The 25,337-nt window shown below is 39.2% G+C and overlaps 1 protein-coding gene across 5 annotated transcripts in view; it reads left to right on the top strand.

Annotated features, from left to right (window-relative positions):
- Positions 1–2,608: 2,608 nt before the first annotated feature.
- The window catches only part of gpr156 (G protein-coupled receptor 156), a 40,465-nt gene continuing 17,736 nt past the window's right edge, over positions 2,609–25,337 (top strand). For 3 of the 5 annotated variants that reach the window (XM_015363704.2, XM_015363706.2, XM_015363709.2), the window contains exons 1-2: positions 15,115–15,499; positions 22,621–22,775. In XM_015363704.2, coding sequence (XP_015219190.2) covers positions 22,659–22,775 — 117 coding nt within the window. In that variant the 5' untranslated portion in view covers positions 15,115–15,499; positions 22,621–22,658. Of the gene's footprint in view, positions 3,523–15,114; positions 15,500–16,176; positions 16,261–22,620; positions 22,776–25,337 lie in introns of those variants that run through there. The other 2 variants (XM_015363705.2, XM_069179084.1) reach the window with 2 other exon arrangements.

Raw genomic sequence — 25,337 nt, forward strand, 5'->3', positions numbered from 1 at the left:
ACAAATTGATGAGAAGCGATCTGTTCATATAGTTCTTATGTATTTCAGATTGGAACAATCTACTGTATCTACCTGCAGACTCGAGTCAGGATTAGGGTTATTTTTCTAACTTGCAATTAATCTACTGCTGATATCCTCATCAAATAGAGGACACTTAATACATTGATACGTATTTGTATAACACTTCTAACAGCATTTGCAATCCAATATTTGAAATGCTACCTTTTAGTGAATGAATAATATGATACCAAAAACTCTCAACTGTGTTTCTAGAAGTGTGGTGATCATAATGACCTTTTGAAAAGAAAAGACAGGACTTATATTTTTATCCCAGTACTGTTACTGGCAGAAAGTGTGGAACTGAGAGGGTGAAAGGAAACTTGTTGTGCCGAGATGTTGTACTCTGTCATGGGTATACAGATACTCACTCGGCCTTCATCAAGGGATCACAGCCTGCAATTAGTCTTTCACTTGTACAGGTGTTTTATATGAATGACCATTGAAAGACAACTCTGGCTTTTCCTTTTAAAAAAAGGTGGGGAAGTAAGATACTTGTGTTTCTATACCTCAGGAGCTTGCAAGACTGGAAGCAAAATGGTCTAGTAACCACCCTTTTCATAGTGATTGTCATACAGTGAGCAATGATGCTGCTGTTCATCTCTGTGACCTTAAAGAAATGGAGCAAATAAGCTCATCTAACAAGAATAACACTGCCCTAAAGAGACGTTATTACAGCAGTCACAGTCATCAATTCCAATTCCACACAGAACAGGAATTATCAACAATTGGATATCCTAATAACACTGTTACCCATACTGCTGGGGACTGATTAAGTAATATTACAATACAGAATGTTCTTTAAGGACCTCATGTGTAATTGAATACTGGAGACTATATTGAAATGTATATCTTCAAATGTAAAGATCAAACATATAAAATGCTTTTATGATACTATTATTCATCTAAGGTTAAGTATGGAGAACAGTAATATTCTTCTCCAGACATTGACATGCTCAGACTTCAGACTGGGTGATTAATAAGTTTAAAAAGTTGCATGATTAGTTCAATTTAAGAAGGAGTGATAAAGACAACCAGGTAGATCCCAAGGACTGGAGTTGCCCATTCCTTGTTTTAAAAGGTTGAAGAGTAAGAGGGGGAGGCTAAAGTCTGTGTGGTAAAGCAGGACCATTAAAGATGAGCGGGAGAAGTCACATTATCCCCCCTGGGCATCTGTAGCCAGACAGGTACAGTAGCATTCCTGGAAGCCATATGCTTTATCATCTGGCTCCCGACAGCAAGTCTTTAATTAGAGGGTGTTAAAGGTGTGAGCTAGAGACTGCCTGCTGCATGTGAGCACAAGAAACGAGTTCATTACCAGAAAGATGGAGACCACTGGACTTGAAAGGATAAGTCATGACATCCTCCCCTTCAGTAGTAAGTTAGGGGTTAAGCAGGCATCTTTCTGCTTCTTTGAGCCCAAAGCAAGTCTTCCACCAACACAGCTGGTGCAAGGGGTCTCCTACCACATTTATTTCAAAGCCAGGGCCTGTAAGTCATGACTCAGGAGTCAGATGTAGATGTAGACCTCTCAAGATGGCTATCACGTCTCCCCCTAGGGGAGAGGCAGAGACCACACCACATGGCAATATAACAAGGCTGGCCTCGTTAAGGCCAATTAAGACCTCAGAAGCTGATAGGGTGGAGCCAGGTGTTACAGTTTCTTGCATGTCCGCACGAGACCCAAGAAGCAGAGAATCAGTGGGCAGCACAAGACACAGGACAGGAGCTGACTGATGCACGAGTACCAGTCTGAGCCACCTGCTGCTGTGACCAAGTGGGAGGGTAGAATGTGAGGTTACTGCACTCTCAGCCGTGCAGCTCATCCTCCACGCCTGTTCAGTCAAGTAGAAGAGCCACTGACTATGTCTTTCAGATGCCAGAAACCTTTCTAAACATCTGTGAACATCCCAGACTAGTACCTCTAAGAAGCAACATAATACAACTGCAGATGGAAAGCATATGACAATTGTCTGATAAAGCACACAGCCCCCTAAGATTTATTAGTTAATATTAATAATAAATCTGTAAGCAATGTTATTCACGAACCCTGTGCAGGTCTCCAGGAGAGGTCCAGAAGCTAAGGTATCCAAGGCGAGCGATGAGGTAGAGTGCTCGGTTATTCCAGGCTGAGTCAAGTCCAGGTAACAGGCGCGAAGAGAGGTGAACAAATCAGATAGGGGCAAGACGAGCGAGAAATCCAAAACCAACGTTGAAGGAGTCCAGACGAGGTAGAAAAGAGGCAAGGTGGGCTCAGGAGGCAGAATAGATCCTAATACCAAGCAATGTTACAGGGTGAACTGTGGGTTTATATAGTGAAGAAAGGGATGTGAAAGGGAAATTGGATAAGGAAGGGTTAATTGAGACCAGCTGCAGCTATAACAAAATCCTTTACTGCATTCCATAACCATAAATAACAATAATATTGAGAACTGCAAATACATCTACAATTCTTTGTGTGTACAGTATATAAATTGTATATAGTTTGTTATATTGCACAGCACATGTTTTGTAGTAGCAATTGTCTCTTTTTACCAGTGTCTCACATTAAGAATACTCAAAGGAGTTGTGTTAAAACCAATTAACATTGGAAATATTGAAATCTACCTAAGACATCTTGTAATTACCCAAGACATCATGTGTGGCCTAAAGTGTTCTAAAATGAAAAGACACAGCCTTCCTGTTTTTTTAACGTTCATTAAGGTTAACACAGAAGAAAACAGCAACACCTTGTTAATGCATTTTCAAATACACAACAGAGGGCAAGGATCAGTTGAAACCAAAGACAGCTTCAAAAATGAAACAAAAACGATTTTTCATTGTGAATTTAAACCAGTGATTATGTTACTGAGCAGCCCATGAGTCAACAGGAATCGGGCAGCGTGTCTGAATTCTGGGGCTGAATCACATGTGGGCTGTTTGAAGAGAGCCCTCGCTTACAGGTGACAGGAGAGCTGCGGGGAACAGGATTTCGCCACAGGTGCATGGGCCAAAGATGGAAAAGGCTGATATGCATGACTGAACCTGACCGAAAATATGCTGCCGAGTTACTTTCGTTACGAGGGAGCAGTCGAAAGGGGACCGAGTGGAAGGAAGGCCTGAGCGAGCTGCCCATGTTTACGGCTTCAGTTCCAGAACTGTGAAGGCAGGGCTCAAGGCAATGGATCTCATCCACACACCCCCCAGCTGAGGAGATGACCTGATGACGCTGAGCAGGTGCGAGACTCACTGACTGACAGCTGGAGCCCGGGGAGCTGAACTAACGAGCCTGGAAGCCCTGAAGACGAAGTGTCAGTGCAGCGGGCGCTGTGAGATCGATGACACCAGCCTGAGGACAATGCTGTCACTTGATAGACCAAGCCAAAGCAGGTACAGTCCAGCTGCTCCGACGGATACCAGTGTGTTTCTTGGTGAACAACCATTCTGCTGTGCCTGTACTGCCATCTTCCCCTCCCTCAGCTCTAGGTAAGACATGCTTTCTCCCTTGTCCTTTTAATGCAGTAATGCCTAACGTTTGCCTCATTTTGGAAATGGCCTTCTTCGATGTATGCCAAGAAAAGTATGAATACGTCTGGTTAAGAACTGAAAAGTCCAGAACAATATGGTTATAAGATATATTAATGCAAAACGAACTAAAGGCAGTTGTTTATTGTAGCTCAAAAAGTTGCTCTATTTAAAAAAAAAATCACCAATCAAGAGGAAAGAAAAAGCAAAATAAAAAAAAAACTTTCCTTTCACAATGTTCTACATTAGTTGAACTACTGCTGTCCATTGTTTTATATTAATAATCTAGATTCTGGTATCATCAAATAAACTAGTCTAGTTTACAGTGTGAATTTCCTTTGTATTTCCCCTAATGTAGAAATTCAAACAACTTTACACAAAATTCAACACTGGGCAAACATCAGACAGAGGACATTCACTGTACATACAATGAGCAGGAAGAGGCTATGTATAAAAGACTGACCACTGTTCTGTAATGTGGGGAAGCAATAAAACAACAAATGTCATGTTATAGAGTTAAAAACAATTTAACTCAAAGGATGTTGTGTTACAATTACACCCAGCAATAGAAAGATCTCATTTTGAATACTATATTACAAAACATATTACTGCTTTGGAATTAGTCTATAGAAGCAACCAGATACATTACTGGGATCAAATTAACATTCTGCACTGACAGAATAAAATAAAATAATCTCTCGTAGTCTTGAAGTAGAAGGAAGACTACAAAAGGATCTGGTACATTCCAAATACTCAAAGATATTAATGTAGTTAACCCAACTGATGTCAGAATCAGCACTGAAGCACAAACTATAGGACACAAGAAGTGCTTTAAAGCAAAGCATAGAAGGAACTTTGTCTCATAAAGGATTGTGGAAATTTGGTATAAACTACCCAGCTATATTGTCAAAGCTGATAAAGCCGGCTTTAGTCTTATGTATTTCATGTATTTGTAGAGTAACATATTTTGCTGTGAAAGTCTGTATTTGTGTAAGGTTGAACATATACAAACTAAGACATTTCAGGTGAATATGATTTTTGCACTTGTGCTACTCTCTCTAGTCAAATTGCCTATTGTTCGACAGTTCCACGTCAGCAAGAAATAAACAGCCTCACACAGGCATGTCCACTTCTTTGGAAAAGCCTCTGTTTTTTACTATTTTAGTACGAAATAAAGACGTGTGATAGAGACTGTATATAGATAGACATAGATGATACGATATTAGTGATATTAGAAGTTATTAAAGCTGTATTATATGTATGTGAATGTCTGTTGCTATACATTGTATGATTTAATAATTTGAGACGTATTAGGCCCTTTAGGAAGTCAAATATGACTGGAGGTTTTCTGTTATCGACAGTTTATGCTGAAACACATATACTTTCATGTTCAACTAGATGACAGGTGTGTATAAACCTCATTTTCTGTGTTGCGTGTACATAATTGCTGGAGTTTATGATTTAGGAAAAGAGAAATGTGGGGACGCAGGAGTGCAGGCAGTGATGGTGTGAAGTGAGTATATCAATGAATCACATAAAACGACATCACAGATTTAGGCTGCAGGCACAAGCAGGCAAAGCAGAACAGGAAAACAATGAAGAACCAAGAGCCGAATAATGCACACAGGCACAGGAACATAAATATGGGTATACAGAGTAAGAGAAGGGGGTGAGGGGTGTCTGGTATGTGAATTAGTGTTTGTATGTGATAAAGGAAAAAGAAAACAGTAATTAGTGCATTACTTTCTGGTTAGAAGCAAAAGTATTCCTTCTAATCAACTTATTATGCCAAAACAGAACTAGATCCATTTTCACAAGTCGAAATGGCATACAGCCTTCCATGTTCGTGTTTTCAAAAAGACCAACTAATCATCACCCCATTCATGTTGAATTAAAAAAAATGCTACACTTATTGCAGGCAAAAGTGGTGCTGAACATGGCCTGTGCACGATACAGGAGTCGTACGTTTGATGGTCATAGGAAGTAGGATTGAGATGTTACAATGCACTGTTAAGACCTCATTCAAAATACTGATCACCAGGTTACACAAAGAACATACTGTAACTGCCCAGGAAAGGCAGTATAACCCCTGTTCCACACCACCAACCAACATCCTTAAAGGTATTGAAAAGGAAAGATCTTGTAGATGTCATACAGAGTGGTGAATCTAGGAACTAAGGTTGCAAGCGTAATTAAAATCCAAACTGAAAATGTTTCTTTGCCTAATAGATGTGGGTATTGGGAACGCTCTGCCTTTATATGATGTTGAATTCAGTTCCCTTCAGTCAGAAAGCAGCTCACGTTCAACGTAACAAGATGGACTGAACATGGACCTGTCATTGTGTAATTTCTTACAATCATAGAATGATCAGAGGGGAATGCACCACTCACAGCTTATCAGAACAGAGAAGAGATTACATATGAACTCAAGCACCCTACAGTATCTCTGCAAACACAGCATTAATTGCAATGTAAAAGACCCTGGATGTTTAATGGTTTAACTATTAGATGTAATAAAAAAACAGTCAGGTTATCCATATGTAAGCCTATCAAAGAATAAAAGCCTATCGATTTCAGTAAACTGCATTGCAGCTAAACATTTGTCTTCTTGAAAACCGTAGGTCAGAAAACCTTTCCTGGGTCTTAGAATTATAGTTATATTTTAACCATCAATGCATACATGGTGTCGCCAAATAAAACCTGTTGGACCTTGATACTGTCTGAAGAAGGTTTTGTCAGCTCCTCAGTTATCTTAATATTTATTCTTTCCTTTCCTTGTTTTATCCATTATGTTCTACATCCCAAGCTGGATGGGACACTCTTGCTCAGTGTTCGCAATGCTGTCTCAGAATATGTGTAGAGAGAAACACACATGTGCTTCTGGACAGGGGAGTGACCATGATAGTGTTTTCACTGAGATCTGGGAACACAAGCCATAGGTTAAACATGAAGGCCAGAAGACAAAATCATCCCATTTCCTGGTGGTGAGTAAGAATAGATGGAGGGTTATAAAAGAGAAGAGACCATTTGGCTCATCTCACTCCTTCGGTAGTTGGTAGTTAATTAATCCAAGGATCTCATACAGCAGTGCATTGAAAGACACCAGGGTATTGGCGTCAACCACATCTGAGTACGTTGTTCCAGCTTTAAATACACATTCCTGTAGGTGCGCCATGAAAATCTGATAGTGGGAAGACTTGATACCCAAGTGTGATCTTAGCGTCCAGGATGGAGGTGACTTCCCAAAATTACAGGTCATTTTACTGTACATTTTCACTTTGTGGGAAGACTGAGGCACCATTGCTGCACTACTTCTGAAAGATGACATTTGCAATGAGTAAAGCAAACACCTGATTAAATTAAGTAGAAGCTCAGAACGCAACAAAAGAAGAAGGTTCTTTGGGTCATGTTTGCTTTAATTTTTCCAAAACAATTTGAAACAAGTAACGAACGTGAAATATCTCGCCATTACATGCCACATCTTTGCCACATATTAATTAGAGCTTGTCCAATGAAAATTCCCAAAGGAAATACCCAGGAAAGAGTCCAATAACGGTCCCCTGAATAATTGATGTTCCACACCACCATCCAAAATCTTAAAGGTATTGAAAAGGAAAGATCTTGTGGGTGACATACCGAAGGATGAATCCAGGAACCGAGGCTGAAATGATTTGGAATTGGACAGCCAGCGTGCACAGCACCATAGTGTGCTCCAGGGAAATTCTTCAGAATGGGCACGTGCTCAATTGAATTTAAATCCACATTTTATACAATCAAAGCATTATGGACAAGTGACGTTTTCTAGCATCTTTTTTGGTTTTGTAAGATAAACCAGATTTTTTGTAAACCTCTAATATAATGGCAATACTGATTTCATACTGTAGGTTCTCCTTTAAAAAATATTTTCCATTGGCAAGCTACAGTACTAGAAGCCCCTGGCCGCTGGGTTTATCTTCCCTTAGCAGTAGTCATGGCTCACCAGGTGATTGACTGTCACATGGGGAAACAGCAACAGATACAGTATATCCTTTCTGTCTGAACACCCTTTGACTCTAGTGTGAGGTACAGCATTAACAACTTTAACTGCTTCTTCAGTTGATTTTGCGTCAAAATGAGAGATCTGCTTAAGCGTGGGTATCTTTTAAAATTGGGGGAATAACAAACAGGAGTTTAAACTTTAAATTTTTTTAAGTCTCCTCTGCTTTTTGTGCATTTTTAAATTCAATTGGGTATTTCAGATACTTAACGTTTAACACATAGGGAGAATAAAGTCTTTAGGTTTATCAAGCTGTTCAAGTCTTGCTGTTATGGGCATTTCATAATTTCACTTTAAAATTCAACCAGCCTTTCCCACAAATCAAAGAGCCCTCATAATTGTGATGTGATGGGAGTGAAAAGGCTTTTGATGAAAAACTGGGCATTGTGCAAATGAAAGTGTTTATCATTCCTTGAAGATTAAATTAAGTGTACTCAAATAATGGAGAGAATTCAGATATCGTCTTTCATCAGAAGTGAAAAAAGACACGTGTCAGATACTGTTAAGCACTCTTTTCCAGGTTTTAGCTCCATTCTTCTACATTCTCATGCTATTCCATGTCCAAGACTAATTTTTCTTCATCCCTGTCCCTTGCCAACTAAGAACCAAAATCAAATCAAATCAAATCAAAGTTTATTTATCCAATGCCAGCAGCCATATCACACTGCAACTCACAACTGGCAACCCACTGAAGCTAAGCAGGTGTGAGCCTGGTCAGTACCTTAGTTAGTGGGGCCAGCAGGGGGCGCTCACCCTGTGGTCCATGTGGGTCCCAATGCCCCAGTATAGTGATGGGGACACTATACTGTAAACAGGCACCGTCCTTTGAAAGAGACGTAAAACGGAGGTCCTGACTCTCTGTGGTCGTTAAAAATCCCAGGGCGTTTCTCGAAAAGAGTAGGGGTGTAACCTCGGCGTCTTGGCCAAATTTCCTGTTGGCCCTTACCAATCATGGCCTCCTAATAATCCCCCACTATGAATTGGCTACATTACTCTGCTCTCCTCCCCACTGATAGCTGATGTGTGGTGAGCGTTCTGGCGCACTATGGCTGCCGTCGCATCATCCAGGTGGATGCTGCACATTGGTGGTGCTGGAGGGGAGTCCCCATTACCTGTAAAGCGCTTTGAGTGGAGTGTCCAGAAAAGCGCTACATAAGTGTAAGCAATTATTAATATTATTATTATTATTATAAATGCACAACAATACAGCATGCAGCAGTAGTTGCTGCTATGTGTCCATGGTGTGTGCAACATATTATGTCCAATTAGTGCAGTAAGCCGAATACAGTGAAAACTGTGTGTCCATGTAGCCATTACGGGTGATTTGCTAAAGGAGCTGCAGGTTGGCTATTTAACAGTCTTATTGCCTGGAGGTAGAAGCTGTTCTGTAGTCTGTTGGACTTGGACTGAATGCTTAGGTACCGTTTACCTGATGGTAGGAGGGAAAACAGTTTGTGACTGGGATGACTGGGGTCGTCTCTTAACAAACTGAATAAAATGATCTAATTGACTCCATTTCTCACATTTAAAACTCAAATCCTAATCCTTGTGCCCAGAGGTGACTCTTGGCCCAAACCATAGTAAAACGTTTTTACACAATTCAGTCTAATAGTACCATTATTTAATCATCAGCAAACACACAACTGCAAACCTAAAACTAAAAACACCCTCAAGACATATTAGTATTCCCGTTTAAAATTTAGGATTATAATTAAGACAAGTCTATTTTTTAATGGAAATTTTAATCCCCAAATCCCAGGCCTAACAATAACAACACCACCAGCACAAACCTGGGATCCTTAAAAGTACCTTCTTCACATTCGGTGTTTTCCATCTTATAGAAAAATACCAAGCACCAAATATAAAAAATAAAATATGGGCATTAAATAATAAAATTATTATCCTATGCATGTATGCTAGAAATTATGGTATACAGATTTTGGCTATCAATTAATTAATTTTTGTGTCAGTTTGATTTATTGATCATTCATGACTCACTAAAATACACATTAGTTAGTACACACCTCATTAGGGAGAGCTGATTGGACATGGATGATGAAGTGATTTAACCTGTTATCAAGCCTGGAGAAAATCAAGAATTTGAATGCCCCACTGATCAGGAGAAAAAGACCTTTGTGCGATTGGAATGAAAGCACAAACACCTCAAGTGAACTTGCCACTATTGGAGCCCAGTCCTCCTTAGTTCTGAGTCAAGATTTTATATAGGCCATCCAACAGCGAATGCAGTGAAGATGTGCAGAATAACGTGTATCAGACCAACTAACGGGGAGGTCTGAGTGTAGTGGTCTGGACTTGACAGGCTAGTCACTCACACAACTCCTTTTGTAGAGTTTGATTACATAGATTACATTGATTACATACATCTTGTAGAGATAGATTGTTGTATAGTTTTCAGTGGTGGGCGCACATGCTATATACTGTATATGTCCTTTGGTTTAGTTCTAATGATTGTTTTCATAACCATAACCATCTAGTAGAAATCAGTCTTATTGATATGAAATTCCTTGCTTCAGTTCACACTTATGGATGGGCACTGCATTAGGTAGTTCTCATCTGGACAGGTACTATCCCTGTTCTTCTTATGGCTGAGGAACAACATTTCAATATACAGTGTATATGAGAAAGCAATATAATGTCAATAAATGTATAATGTCGCCCTGCATTTTATACCCATCCAAACGTTAAAACCTGAATCTCAAATGTCTATTTCATGGAAACGGTTACATATCAATGGCCTGATATATTCTTATATACCGAGGTGCTTTTGCAAAATATCATGTCTCAGATTGCAATTTTGTAGAATTTATGCAAATATGCAAATACGCCTCCAGATATACATGCAAACACATTGCTGCATTGCATAGCTAACACTTGACTTTAAAGGCTTCAGTGACCTTCAGTGTTGATATCTCAGTTCCCCTGCAACTCCTCTGTTTCAAAAGAAGAGTGAAAAAGATGTTCCTTGCAGCAAATGGCAAGTAATTCCAGTTCTGCGTTACTGAATAACACTCAGCACAAAAGAAACACAAAAAAGAAAAAAAGAATTGTGATTCACAGGTCGGAGAAGAGAAGTCTGTAATTTTGGCTTTTGTTTCAGCCTTTGTAAGTCATTTTTATCTTCTCTCACTACATCTTCATCTGCTTCTTCTAATATTTCAGACTGCATTTAATCTGTGTACGCCGTTTCTTTAGATATCCGCCATTTACCTAATTAGACAGATTAAATATGTATTAGCTTGGAACTTGATTCTTCGTGCTTGACACCTGCTGAAATGTGAACACGATACTTGTTTGTAATGCAATGGACACACAATATGGGTACAGGACAGTAATATTTAAAAAAAGAACCAGGTATTTATTACAAAGCATGGGGAGGGTTGTCAGTTTGTGTTGCAACAGATCCTTGGTGTAGAGGATGCTATTTGACAGCACAGGCAATAAAACAGGAAAACTTAGTTCAACATTAAGAGTTTTGGTCAACTGTGGAATGATATTTGCCATATTTATTTGAGTTGTAGTAAACACTTTGGAGTGTGTACAACTAGAGAGAGCATACCTTCTAATCTGAAGTTGTGCATCTGTAGTTTTATCCCATGTAGCACCTCTTTGTCCAGAACAGAGCCCACTGCCCATTGATGTTCTTTATTATGGGTTAAAAGAGACAGACAGTGACACCTATTGGTTCCACCACCACTTTACTGGACTCTAGACTCTTGGACTCTCCCAGAACAGGCAAGGAATGCACAGAAACTCCAGTGTTATTCCTCCGAACCAGAAAAGCCCTTTCTGAAAAACAGGGCTATGCTAATGATGACGTCGAATACAGACGCACTAAGAATGATTTCATCTTGCATTTGCATCAGACTCTTCCAAAGAGGCTCTGCAAGGTTCATTCTCAAGTTTGCCGTGAAAGCAGGGTGTTAACAAACTGACCTACTCCATTGGCTCTTGCATATAGTATGTCATCAAAGTCAGACTCAATAGCTGACCTTGAGGGGCACAGACATAGAAATGGGTTTCACAGTCTTGGTTTTTTTTTTTCTCCAGTTAAGAGATCTTGGAAGCTTAATTAAATAATCTAAATCAAAAACATGGTTACTGGTAATAATATGTTTAATTGTTGTCTGCTTCATAAATCTGTCTTTTTAAAGCAGACTTCATTAATAGGCAGACTGCCTTCATAAATAATTAAGGAAATAATTACAAAGCTCGACCTGAGCACATTGCTAGCAAAGTCGTTGATAGTTACACTAACTGAGAGCTGTTACAAAATGGCAACCTGAAGAATTCTGCTTTACAGCTCTCCCTACCTCCGACTCACAGAATCCCAGACCCGACAGAACCTGAGTCAAAGGCAAAAAGTCTAAAGCACCCGGCCAAGCTTCACTGGGCCAAGCTTCTGACTTTGTTGTGTCAAAAGTTAGTGATTCACACACATAACACAACACAAGCAGTCAGTGAATAGTCAATGAAGAATGAGGGGCAATTCAATGACACTGATTTCTGCCAGAAAGCACACCTCTGGCATCATCCGACAACACAACTGTGTGGAAAACGTTATCTTCCCGTGTGGCTATAAGGTCAAAATGATAGTCCAAAATGTGAAACAATATGTGTGTTTTGAAAGCATACCTTGTCTTGTCAAGTGCTCAACAGGACAGAAGACAGTTAGGGACATAAATCATGCTCTGCAGTCAGGATGTGGAGAAGCAGGTTTGAAATGGTTATTATTCTGTCACCTTGTTTGTTCAGAATTGTTGCTTGGTTGAAAACAGTTTAGATAATCTCTGCATATCGACCCCACAGTGAAATATAAAACTGATGTTTTATAACATTTATGTTGCATTTTACTGAATTAAATAAAACAATTGTTATTACTTATGTTGTTTGCCTTCTAAGAGAACACAGAATGCCACGTGATGATTTTTAAATTGCAGTCACTCACATGTGGAACTTGTATTAAGTAATGTTCAATAAACAGGTCTACATTCTGTGTACTGTACATTATCCCATCAAGTATTCTATTGATATACAGTATAGTCTCTGTATGTTCAGTCCTTCTGGTAACATTTTGCAATTAGGCAAAAACAGTAAACATTTGCAAAATAATCATAAAATATTTTGGAATTCCAAATTTGTGCCACTTTATCCCCGTAAAAGGACGATTTGTCAATATGCATCTTTTTTGTAAAAATAAAATGTGCTCTCTGTGTCTTTCTCAAAGAACAGCTGGTATATAGCACACACTTCTACCAGGTTCTGGGAATGAGGCTGCAGACCTATTTGAAGTTGTAATGACAGGTTGTGTTGTGGGTTTCAAGATGATGACAACAAGCAGTAAAAGACAGAAGACAACACCCTCAAGGAATGTGTATTTGTACACCCATAAAGGAATTCAAGTTCACACTGCAGAGTGCTGTGTGTGTGCGTTCACACTGCGCACATCTGCAGCTAATAGATACCTCTCTTTGTTTGAAATAAAACCAAGGAGGCCATTTTAAAATTTCATATACAGTATAAGTGTTAAATTGAAGTGATAATTAATAATAATAACTTTTATTTATTATGCACCTTTCCAAACCCAAGGACACTGGAAATTATTACCCACAGCTTCAATTTAATCTGTTATCCACCCCCTTTCAAAGAACTAGTTAGTTCTTAACCGTAGTTAAGGTAGTTAGTAACCACCAGATGCATGAATCTCATCAGCCATTCCTTGAAAGAAGCCAGAGTATCGCCTTCATCTTCCATACGTGGCTGGGCAGCTTGTTCCAGCCTCACTGACCACCCTGTTGGAAAACCATTTTCATGGGGCTTCATGGGGGGGTAGTAACCTGTGTTTTCTCCCTGTCCCCCACCCTGTGTGCTGAGGAGCACGTTCTAACAGTGAGAATAACACAGGCTTCAATGCGGCTTTAGGCCTTGATCACACTGCCTGTATTTTTCCTCTTAGGGAAGTCCCATAGCAAAAACATATATTTGAGAGCACATTACACATACAGTATATACATACATGACGCAATGCAGTGGCAGGACATGGGGCATAATTAGTGAGGTTTGCCTGGTGCATCACATGTGATAACGCACCTGGCAGTGGTTAGGAAGGACATTTGTATTCCCATGCAGAGTGGCAATGGGATAACACATGTCATTGAATTGTATGACATGTTAGGGCCTATATTGTTGACAGTGACAGTGACAGTGACCACTGCAGTGACCACTGCAGAAAAGAGGTGAAGAAGCCCTGTTTCTTCTTGCACCTTGGCCTTGGGGTTGTCTTCCTGATCTATGTTGAGAGTTACTTCAAAGTAATGAAACACATCCCAAGCTGCCTGCAGTCAATATGTACTTTTAAAAGGGCACATAGGCTATTTAATTTGTATAAATCATGCCTTTATTTCCATGTGAGGCTTGGCTCTGCATGCTAACCACCAGCACATTGTCATTCATAGTATAACCTGGGAGGTTATGTCTGGTGGAGTTGCTTGTCACTCAGAAGTGTTCAGATCTTTAAAACCTGAAGTTCATGTAGGAGAAAGCAGATTTGCACAGGTATGTTGAGTTAAACTGAGACGCGACTCTCAGTACTGCAGGGAGCACGCTGTTGTCCCTCCTTGCCTTCACAAGACTCCAAATATTATTGACAGATTGATAAAAATATTGTCTTTGATTGGAGGTCAAAAGACTGAAGAGTCAAAATTTCCATTTCCAAGGTCCAGAAATCTCAACTGAACATCACTCTTATTTGTTCAGAAATATCCGCCACAATGAAGGGCTTTGAAATGAATGAATGAAATCTGTTTGAGATCCAAGCACACACCATGTTACACAGACCCCAAAACACAGTGAGCTCTGGACTCCTGAGTGTCATGGACCTAGTTCCAGATTTATTTCCCATCAGTACTTTAGCACAGTGGAGGACACCAGACCAACCAAGGGCACAAACTCAGACTGGAGCCAATTTTCCTAGAAGAGCATTAACTAACAGTACCAGTATATCTTTAGATTGTGGGTAGAAACCTGCACAAACACAGGGAGAACATACAAACTCCACACAGATAGCATCCCAGGTCTGGAACTGAAACCAGGGTTTCGCACTGAGGCAGGAGTAGGAACCACTGAGTTGCATCACTATGTCACACCCCCATAGTTCCTTCCAAAAAATATCACTGAAGAGCTCCGGCTTCCCCCCTGCTCTGAATTGAATGAAGTGGTTAGAATATGGAAGGATGGATGCAAATTACTGAACATTCGCTTTTGAATTACTGTATGTCAAAGGAGGACTTGACTGTGCAGTATATACAGTAGCTGGCACAATGCAATACTGGTAGCAGCCTGTTGGGCTGTAAACACTTATTATACTTTGGTTTAAGAGATGACACACTAGAATAAAGTAAACTGACTTTGGCAAACACTCTTGTAAACGCCTGGTTTTCATTTATCCTATCAGCTTGATGATGCACCCTACCGGTGTGGGCTTTCCCTCAGACACAATTTACAGCTCGCCATCTGACACACACAGCCTCCTCTCACCGTTTTTTTTTTGTCGAACAACTACAGCAAACAAGCCCTCTCCTTTAATTACATCTTGCCTGCCCTCCATCCCTCCCTCTCTCTCGAAAACTTTCTGATCCTGTTCTCATCCGTCTTCTGGGTTAGCAATGTTTTGAAGTGTGGAAATTAAGAAAAAAAAAGTTAAAAATGGGGCGCGCATCACCCCTCTGGATTTTAAGTGGAGGTTGGCTACAGAAAACCCAGGCTAGAGAGATATGAGACCGTGTCAATTTTTTAAACTTCAGAGATGAAGACAGCGGGATAATTACGTCTTCTTTCTGACACGACACCTCCGGCAGAATTACAGTCCACAGGAGAGTTTCTCAGGTTAGTCTGGATTTCGCCGTCATGTGTTGTTTTCAGTTGAGCACAGGCGCTGTATTACTGTATTACAATAACAAGACCAACACCTTTGTCATTTTCTAGGCTATTATCTGGTCTATTTTGATCAAATTTAATTCACATTCATTTCAAATAATTGAATCAAAATGTCTGTATTAAATACACAGTGTGGCACAAATGTGACAATTTTTTGTTTTAAAATCTGTTAATCAAACTCCATGGGTTAAAAACTTGTGTTGTTTTCAAAATATGTTTCTTGGAGTTAGTGGAGTGTTTGTGAATGAATCCAAACAACGTTTATGGTGTCGCCGGTGCTGCGCCAGAACTTCAGCGCTCCCGGTGTCTGTGTTCACGTACTGTATATTGTGAGGTCTAACGTTTATGAATGAAGTATTAACAGTATCTGATGGTTATTATTTAAAAAATAAACATTGTAGGACAAAACCCAGTTGAAATGATATTTGTTAATTTTAGCAATAAATTTAATTAACGGTTTACAAAATGACTCATTAACGACTAAAATCTGAATTAACAATATAAAAGATTTAAAACAATTAGCAACGTTAAATCTAACTTTTAAACTTTAATAATTTATATTTTATGTTTCTGTAGTGTGATAAACACTGCAGAGGGGAAAGCACCAGAGCCCAGCAGGCAAATTAAATGCGATGATCAGTGGTCTTAAAAAAGGTGTTGGTCTAATACAGTATCCTGCTTGAATTACTCTTCCCTAATAAGCAGGAACGGTGAGTTTAATTTTTGAATATACTTACTAATTCTTCACATTTTGTGAGACTATTAAATGTGTCAAGTTTTTGAATTAAGGTGATTGGTCCGGATTGCCATTAACTCGCAGGGTTTAAAACAGGATAGTTTTAATTCAACACATTGAATTCGTTTATTATTAGTAAGGTTCACGTGCCGAAGGTAAAGTAAAAACTTGCATTCTTACACGTTTTAAGCTTAGCCTGAATTATTAAACGGATTATGCCGTGATGGAGAATGTTTCAATATTATTATTTTTTTCAGACTGAGCGCGCTTTGTCCTTTCCTCGCTCACTTGATTAAGTTTTGTTCACTGCTCTCCGTTTGAACTCCATAATCTTTTCTCAAACGGGGGGATGGTATTTATTTACAAGGAAGAACGGTCTTTCTTTTGGAAATAAAAAAAAGATTTCCATAAAATCTTTTGTTTAAGAAGATCTGAAAACTCGGTATAACTGCTGAAACACAGTTTATAATTCAGAGCATTTAATTCGGTCATACTAGCCGACAAAAGCCCTTGACAGAGACGGCTCCATCTCTTTACATTTCTAGCGCCCTAGTCATTCTTTTCAATCCTTGCCTAAAGCGATAGGTTTGCTGAGGAATTATGTGGTTTTCAAAATAGTAAGAAGTGGGCACACCTATTAATCACCATACCTGGATTCAGCTAGACTCCTCCCAGTAATTAATAACACACTTCATAAATTGATTGCTCCTCAAATCACACTTCTTAATCTGTCCTGATGAACCCCATTCTCTATCAACACTCTACGGCTGGAGCTTTTCCCTCCCCTCATAAAAGGAAACAAGCTCTCTCTCTGGTTAATTGACAGTCCCCTGATCTCTGTATTATTCAGGCATGCTGCCCTTTCTTACATTTAACCAAACATCCAGGTGCATTCAGACCTAGGTAATCTGTGGCTGATTTATTTTTAATTGTGCTGGAAACTCTTTTTTTTTTACTTATTATCCAGCAACCCCTTATTACTGAGATACTACAGGTAGACTGAATGTTTCTAAATCAGCCAGGGAGGCTGGTAACCAGGCAACAGATATCAACTTGAAATGGCCACGTTGGTGTCATAAGTTTTCTGCGACACCACAGCCAGCACTCCTGTGAGAAGCTCTCAGTAACCTCTGCAATGTGTGTTTCATGGCCTCGCTTGACCTTCCTTTGAATGTGGTTGAAACATAACAGAAGAATGGGCCTCACAAGGTCTTCCTGAAATCCCCTGTTTGGAAAATGCATTATCTGGCGCTATAGTAAGACCATAAGGCAGAATCACAAACACTGCAGACATGTTTTATTGGCTTGTATTAAAAGAGAGGAAATACACTGTCAAGGCCACAGCTTAGAGGAAACAACCCTTGTTTTTGTTTCAATCCTTGAGGGGCCGAATGGAGTCCTCGTTTTGGAAATCTGAAAGTAATGCCATAGGATACAGGAAAAACTATCCTCACTGATTATATCTGAAGAGCAAATTCCGTGTTCTCGCCTTTAAGTTAAATCTCTAAATAGCCGTATCCATTGCTTAATTAAACCGCAGACATCCGATGATGAGCAGGCAATCTTGGCTATTTTCATAGGTGTGTATTCCTTAAACAAAGCTTCAGTTTCCGCTAATTGTGAGAAGGGTGTAGTTACCACATACTGTTTACAAAACAGAAGATATTCAGCTCAGAGACACACCTTTTAAACTTAGTAAATCTTAAAACAAAATGAAAAGGTAAATTATGCAGACACAAGGATCACTGGTCAAACTCCAAGCAGATCATATGGGCTGATGAACCCTGTGAGTCACTGAGATGCTTTTTTGTGAATAGTACAAGGAAAAGAGTCTTACTTTCTATCCATTTCATTTCCCAGTACTGAAGCCTTTTTTTTTATAGTGGGGAAAAACAGAGCTAGCTGACAGCAAGCAGGCAATGTACAATGTGTTTGTAAATTTGCAATGAGGGGAATTTGTGTAGTCAGCGTTGCACCCTAATGCAACAAAAACACACAGTCTTTGGCAGCAACCCCTCAGAAGGTTTTCAAGTGCAGTGTCATCTGCGATAGCTGATTTGAAGGGCAGAAAGAATATCAAGCTGAACAGGCAGCTGTGAACCAAGTAAAAAACACATTACGACATGTCCCAGAATTAAAAGGCAGCGCAGAACCTGTGATCTGCATAAACCTGTTTAAAATAACTATATTGAGTTTGCACTCTTGGTTCTCATTTTAAAGAATGTGGTCTGAATGATTAAGAAACATTGAATGGAAAGAAAACTGATTGCATCTCTTTTCTGCCACACTCAGCATCTGGAGAGAGCAGGGCACACTAAATCTCTAAGGGTGAAACTGAGTTCCTATTAGTCCACATATTCCTAGTGGTAGAAGTGCACAAGAATGCGTATGCGTGCAAAACAGGACACCAAGACATACAGTATACTGTGTATCATTACATATATATTTTTTAATTACATGCATCTTTCTCTCTTAAAATAATCCTGGTACACTAGATTGGTGCTTTAAATCGTTTGAGCCTACAGTATGTCTGAGACTGGAAAGTATTGGACAGAAATGTCTCGGACAAGAAGTATTTTGAGCATTTCTGGCAACTGAGAGCATCTGGACTTTAGTCTGACATACATTTTCAGTAAAGCATACCCTGCACAATTCATACAGTTATTCCATGCAGTTAAAGGACCCAAAACAGAGAGCTGAGAAAGTCCAGACCTACAGTATCTTGCAGATAATTTGGGGGATTTTCTCAAAATGTAAATATCTATGCTGGAGGTGATGTTCAGATGTCATAAAGAGCTTCTTCTTCCAGGCCATTTGATACATGATGTTGATATATTCTCAGCAAAGAGAAAGAAGGGTTACTTTAAAGGAACTGTGAGGAGAAACAAAGGGTTGAAAGTTACAGTAAGTACAGGACGCTGGCATCCATTGGTCCCAGAGCTCTTTCTTTATGAGCTCTGAAGCTCGTGAACAGCTGCTGGAGATGGTTTCTTTCAGCAGTTTTCCTCACTGCAGCCATTGCCCGGGCACAAGGTTCGATTAATCCCTTTGATCTTGAATCCAGTTTGTCATGCATTCCCACAGCTACTGCCAGATACTGCATGGACTGCATCCATTATCAGCAAGACCATGGTCCCCAAACCCACCAAGGATCAGAAGAGTCTTATTAAAACCTGACTTCAGAGGTGATGGGGTAACATTTCAGACCAGACCAGGTTTCACAAGTTTCAGACTTGACCTCTGCTAGAAGTGATTATGAGCAATCTACTTAAGCATTTTAATGGTAAAAAAGGCAGTAGTACCTGTAGGAATAATAGTAATAGAACTGTAAAGCACATTGCAGTTCTGTTTTCTTTCCTTACACCTCTAATGTAAGTTGGACATATTATGGTAATGAAGTTAAATCTGTGTTAAAAAAGTCCTACAAACTGAACGAAGTACACAAACATTAACACACCAGTTGTGTAATCTTGATTGCTTTCTGCAAATATGTAAAAAGGAAAGAGACAAAGAACACACAACCAGCAGTAATGACAAAACTGAGACCTTTTAGAAGTTTGTTATTTTTGGTCATTTTTGCTAAACAGATGGTATTGTGGATCAACACAATATTGTGCCATCTGGGAAGAAACTGCCAGGGCAGACGTTTGAGGTTTTTAGGTTGTTAGCAGGTCTGATTTTTTCCTTCTCCTCGGGCAAGCTTTGGGCTGATTGCCCGATTTAGTCATTAGTATAACTGTAGAGAACTGGAAACACCAAACACACTTCCAAAAAAAAGTGAAATGTGTTTTTGCTACTTATCAAGTTTCTTACAAGATGTGCTTGCAAAAGCGAATGACTCATCTCTGTAATAAATCGCCATTTTTGTGCTTGCCATGTCTAAAAACAAATTAAACAAAAAAGCCTTTTTTAATAATGCACTGCAGTTTATATGATAAATTCAGTAACGATGAATGGCAGAATATATTTGTTGTGCCATTCTTAGTATTGAATTAAACAATTTAATAATTCATTGCATTTAATAATTATGAAAAGTACTGTATTCCAAAATCGACTATTACCTCAAGTCAAGATCAAGTAAGACTACTTTTTCCCCATATCAGAAATGTGTGTTTTAATTCAATGTACTGAAAACCTGAATTATCAACTTTCATGTACTGTAACTTCATTTTTACTTTCTCAATTATCTGTCTGTTGATTAATTCATACTTTTCTACTGTATATATCCTTGCTTTTAAACTTCTGAAAGTTGTATATTCAAATTTTTGTTTTTGTTTTTTTTAATACAAATTTAATACAAATCTCTTATCACTAATAATTGTTTACATTTATTATACTCAGTGATTTTGAATTATTTTTCACAGTCTGAATTCCAACATGTTTTTTTTCACTGTTAATATGGGCTGTAAGAGGACTCTTAGGTGGATTATAAGATTTGAATATCTCTTTTCTCCAAAACACAAAGGATTTAACAGAAAAATATGCATACAAACTTTCATACAGCTGTTACTTGTTTAACTGTTTTAATCATTTTAAGATACAGTATGTCTTCTTTTAAGTTTTTAGCAATAAGCAAGCATCCATAGATGTTAGTAATTGCAGAAGTAGTAGGAGTAGAGTCTCTTATATCGTTAATTTGGTCAGAGACAGATTTTTTCACATTAAAGGTGTTTCAAATAGAGACGTCTTGTTTTGAACCAACGCTTGTCAGTCTTTTCAGTAGTTCAAGTGGGTAGCTGCGTCAGCATGTGTAGGTTGCAAAGGAACAAGAAGGCTCCATGGCTGAAATGTTGTTTCTTTTCGTCTCTTTTCAGCATGGAATAAACCTTTACTTATTCTTTTGCAGACTTCTCAGTAGTTCTGATCCTTGTTGTTTACTTTGTTCTGCTATAGTGTAACAGTCTAAAGATGCAAAACAGTGCCCTCTTGTGGTGAAGACTAATTTGTCTTGAAGGAACTGAAACGGATGCCAATTTTAAAGTGTGAGGTTTCAGATAAGAAATAATAAAACAGTGGGTAACTGTCTCCTGACATGTCATGCTAGGTGAACCAGTGTCATGAAATGTGCTTTAAATTAAATACAGTTTATTTTTATTAATTATTGTTTTCATCAGGATTAATTTGCAATTAAGCAAGCAATATGAAACACCAGGAAATCAGAGAAAATGGATGTCAGTTTCAGAAAATGTGGTTCTTTAACCAAAATTAATTATCCAGTGTGATGACAGAAGTTTATGACAATGTTCAGCTGAGTGGCGAGTTCAACTTAAATTTCCACCAGCTGAATTAAGGGGGAACTTTAGGGAGCTCAGATTGCACAAGTCCAGTGTGGGATTTAGTCATGGCTTCAGGTTTACTGCTCCAGCTCTTTTGAACAGTGCCCTGGGATCTGTAATGCCAAGTGGTCAGGATCTCTGTATAATATTTCAGCCAGAGACAACATCTCCTATAGCACTGATTTGACTTCATTGATTTGGAAATTCTGGTCCAAAGGTATAGGGTTAGGGCTACAGTCTACATATACAACTTTCAGCAGCAACCTGGGTTTCCCTGGATGTCTCCCATGCCAGTGCTATCCCGGCTTAGTCTTGCTGTGCTTCTGACATCTTATAGGTTCAGATTACAAGGTGGCAATGCTGCTGTCGTGTAGTGTGTGTAGCTGCAGTGAATGCCTGAAGCACTTGAACCATGCTCTTACATTGTCAAATGTCAAATACGTCAGATGTCGGATTATATTGTCAATGGTGACTTACCTCACCATTGCTGAGCTCTGCCCCATACAGGGGGTCAAATCGTGTTGCTGTATGTGTGTAGGACACATATACTGGTGGCTACATTAGTCTGTGTATATTCAAGTGCCCAGTGACACAGCTCTATTCAGCTTGACATGACCATTTATTTACATGCTTGCATCTTAGAGCAGCTGGCTCTCAGCTCTTGGATCCTGGTACTGACTCCGCACCAGGGAGTCTTCTGTGTGGAGATTGCATGTTTCTGGAAACATGTTTGCAACGGTTCTCTCCTGTTGCTCTGGCCTCTTGCCCCCTGACTTGGTTGATTGCTGTGCCTGAGCTGCACTTGTGCCCGTGTGAATGGATGTATTATTCGGTACATTTCGCAATGAAGAGACAGTGGTGGTTATCCGTGTTTTTCCATATATTCCATCAGTCACATTAGGAAAAATTTTGTTTTCATAGTGTTCTCCAGGCACAAGTGCCTTTATCTTTTGAATGCTTGTTGAACCCTTTCTCATTTAATTTTGTATATATTTTGAACTTACAGTTTTTCTTCTCACCGATACAAAACTGGCAGTTCTTTCCTTTGTCTTCTCTAGGATGACTACATGAGGAGAAGAGAGTGGTCTGGCTTGATATGGACCCAGCCCTCAACTGCAGTGACGTATGTGACTCCAGAGACTGCTCCATCGGCCCAGACATTGATCCACAAGAGGGCTGGGAAGTCCTCAACAGGCTATGTGGCATTACTGCAGTGAGTGTGGTATTCTGTTAAGGAAGAAACTGAAATATTGTTTTCTAAGGGGAAGGCCACCCAGGCATGGTGCAGTATTTCTGTCAGATAGTGACGTGAGGATAAAGGAGAATAAAGTGTACTAAGAGGCAGTAAAGAGTTTAGGATGTAGTGCATCTTTCAAAACGATGAATGAAAACAGTTCCAAAGACATCCTATTCATCATCCTACTCTTTGTTTATACAGTACAACTAACATTATTCACTTCATCATAACTTTTGACGAGATAGCAGGGAATGTGGAGGCTTAGGTAAAAACAGACATCTAAAAGGAAGACACTGCTATTATATGTGTACCCTACCTCTTTAAAATCAAATTAAACCGAGGACATAGAACTGCAGTAGGCGGGAGAAAATGATAAATTATTCCACCCTCTCCTGCAGAAAACTCACAAAACTGTGTGCCTTTGGTTTCTTGTTCTGCCTCATTCCGCTTTCCTTTCCATTAGAAATCCTTGCTTCCAGTGTGTCCCTGCAAAAACCTAGGTATTCCTTTTCAATGACTGAGAATCCCCTGAGAGTGTCTGTGTGCATATACATGGATAAGGAATGGATCATTTAACTGGAATTCATCTCGGCTGAAAATGTGAACTTGGCACCAGCTCTTTTTTCTGAAATTTAATACTGAGGTATTTGCAATTGGAGGCACAGTAGTGCAGTGGTGGTCATTGTTGCCTTGCAGCCTTGCAGCGCCGGGGCCCTAGGTTCATGTCTGGACCTGTGGCGCTATCGGCGTGGTGTACAGTATGTTCTGTCTGCGTTCATGTGTGTTTCCTGCAGGTGCTGCGGTTTTCTCCCATACTCCAAAGACCTATGGGTAGGTGAATTGGCTTCTTGGAAGATTGGCCCCTGCATGCCTGAATTGGATGAAGAAGTTAGCAAATGGATGGATATTAGCAATTTTTCTGCAAGGTTCTTAGTTCTGAAAGGTTTTATAAGGAACTGAGCTCTTATTTCTTCAAAGCTATCTTTTTTCTGGTTGTATTGTGCAATGCGTAGACAGTTGTGTCTCATTTTCTTTGTTCTGCCTGGACAATATTCTGTGAAGTGTTGTTTCATAAGGATGGAGTGTACCACTCTAGATATTCCTAGTTGAATTCTTTAAGGTTTGTTAGCAGCAGTAACTAAGCTGTGTTTGACAGTTTGGAAAGAAACTGGATTCAGACTATAGTGTTCATCCAACACTGGGAATGTTCACTCTGAGCTGCATGGTTTTACTGTATGTCAAATCCATTTCTTACTGTTGCTGAGACTGTCTAAGTGGACAATGTCAGAAAGTATTCCAAATGAGGAATTCAAATAAGTAACTTGGAAATTTTAGTTAGTTAATTTAGCTAGTTTATTTCCCCACCAGTTCTTATCAGAACTCACAACTGCAGTCTGAACACAAAACGTTAAAGGGTTGTACCTAAACATCCTGATTGAAATCAAGCTTGAAAATGGCAAAATCTGTCCCACTGTATGATTTGTTTATGTTTACCCAGCGCACAAGAATGCAAATACATCTATAGCTCTTAAAGGTATTGTACATAAAAAGTGTGATATTAGTGTAAGGGCTTGCATCCTGTAGTGACACATCAGGTGAGACCATCTGTATGTTCAAATGGGCTTTTCAAGCTTCACAAGTAGGGATGTTCCACAGTAATGACTTGCATGCTGTGGAAAGAGCCTATAGGAAAGGTGGTATAAGAAGCCAGGAGTTGAACAGCCATGTCTTAGATCTGTACAACCTGCTCTTTAACCCATTTCCAAGTGTCTTGAGTTGTAAAGCACACATAATGCAAAATGCGAATGCATGTACTGAATAGATTGTTATTTTTAATGATTATTAAAAGTCTGACAAAATATTCACCTGTATATTTTTTACAAACATAATTTGTTCTTAGAAACCCTTTTTAAATACAGAAAAAAAACATATCCAATTCCTTATGGGGAATAATTACAAAATGTCACCCCTACCTTTACTTATTTTTACCAATAAATGACAAAAGAAACAATAATAACTAGCATTTATACTGTGATTTGCGTTTTTAGTAATAAATAACACCGCTTTCCTAGTTAGACATCATTAATTATACTTAAGTGCATTACAGTTCTGTACAGTACAGGAACCACTTCATTTGCTTTTTGTGTAATTACACACACTTCCCACAATTTTCAATTTCACGTCACCTTTAGGGATCATAATAAAGTCTAAACCACAATAATTCTTATGAAAAGTAAGAGTGCACACAAAAGTGAACAATGCACGAGGCAAGACGTAGTGCACTACATCACGCATGTCTCCCGTGCCACTCCGTAGGCTCTGTGCCAGTTCTCACCCATACTAGTCACTAGTTAGTGGGGTGTGATACTAGTTAGTGGAATGTGATACTAGTTAGTAGGGTGTGCTGCAAAGATGAGATGAGTTGTATGACACCTTCCACTTCACTCTCTACATTTAGCAGCGGTTTTGGATTTTTTCTTTGTATCAATTCTTTGTGTTTTGGAAATTGGCTTTTGTTTTTCGAAATGTGGGTAACAA

This window comes from Lepisosteus oculatus, chromosome 15 (genome assembly GCF_040954835.1).
Source record: "Lepisosteus oculatus isolate fLepOcu1 chromosome 15, fLepOcu1.hap2, whole genome shotgun sequence".
NCBI lineage: Eukaryota > Metazoa > Chordata > Actinopteri > Semionotiformes > Lepisosteidae > Lepisosteus > Lepisosteus oculatus.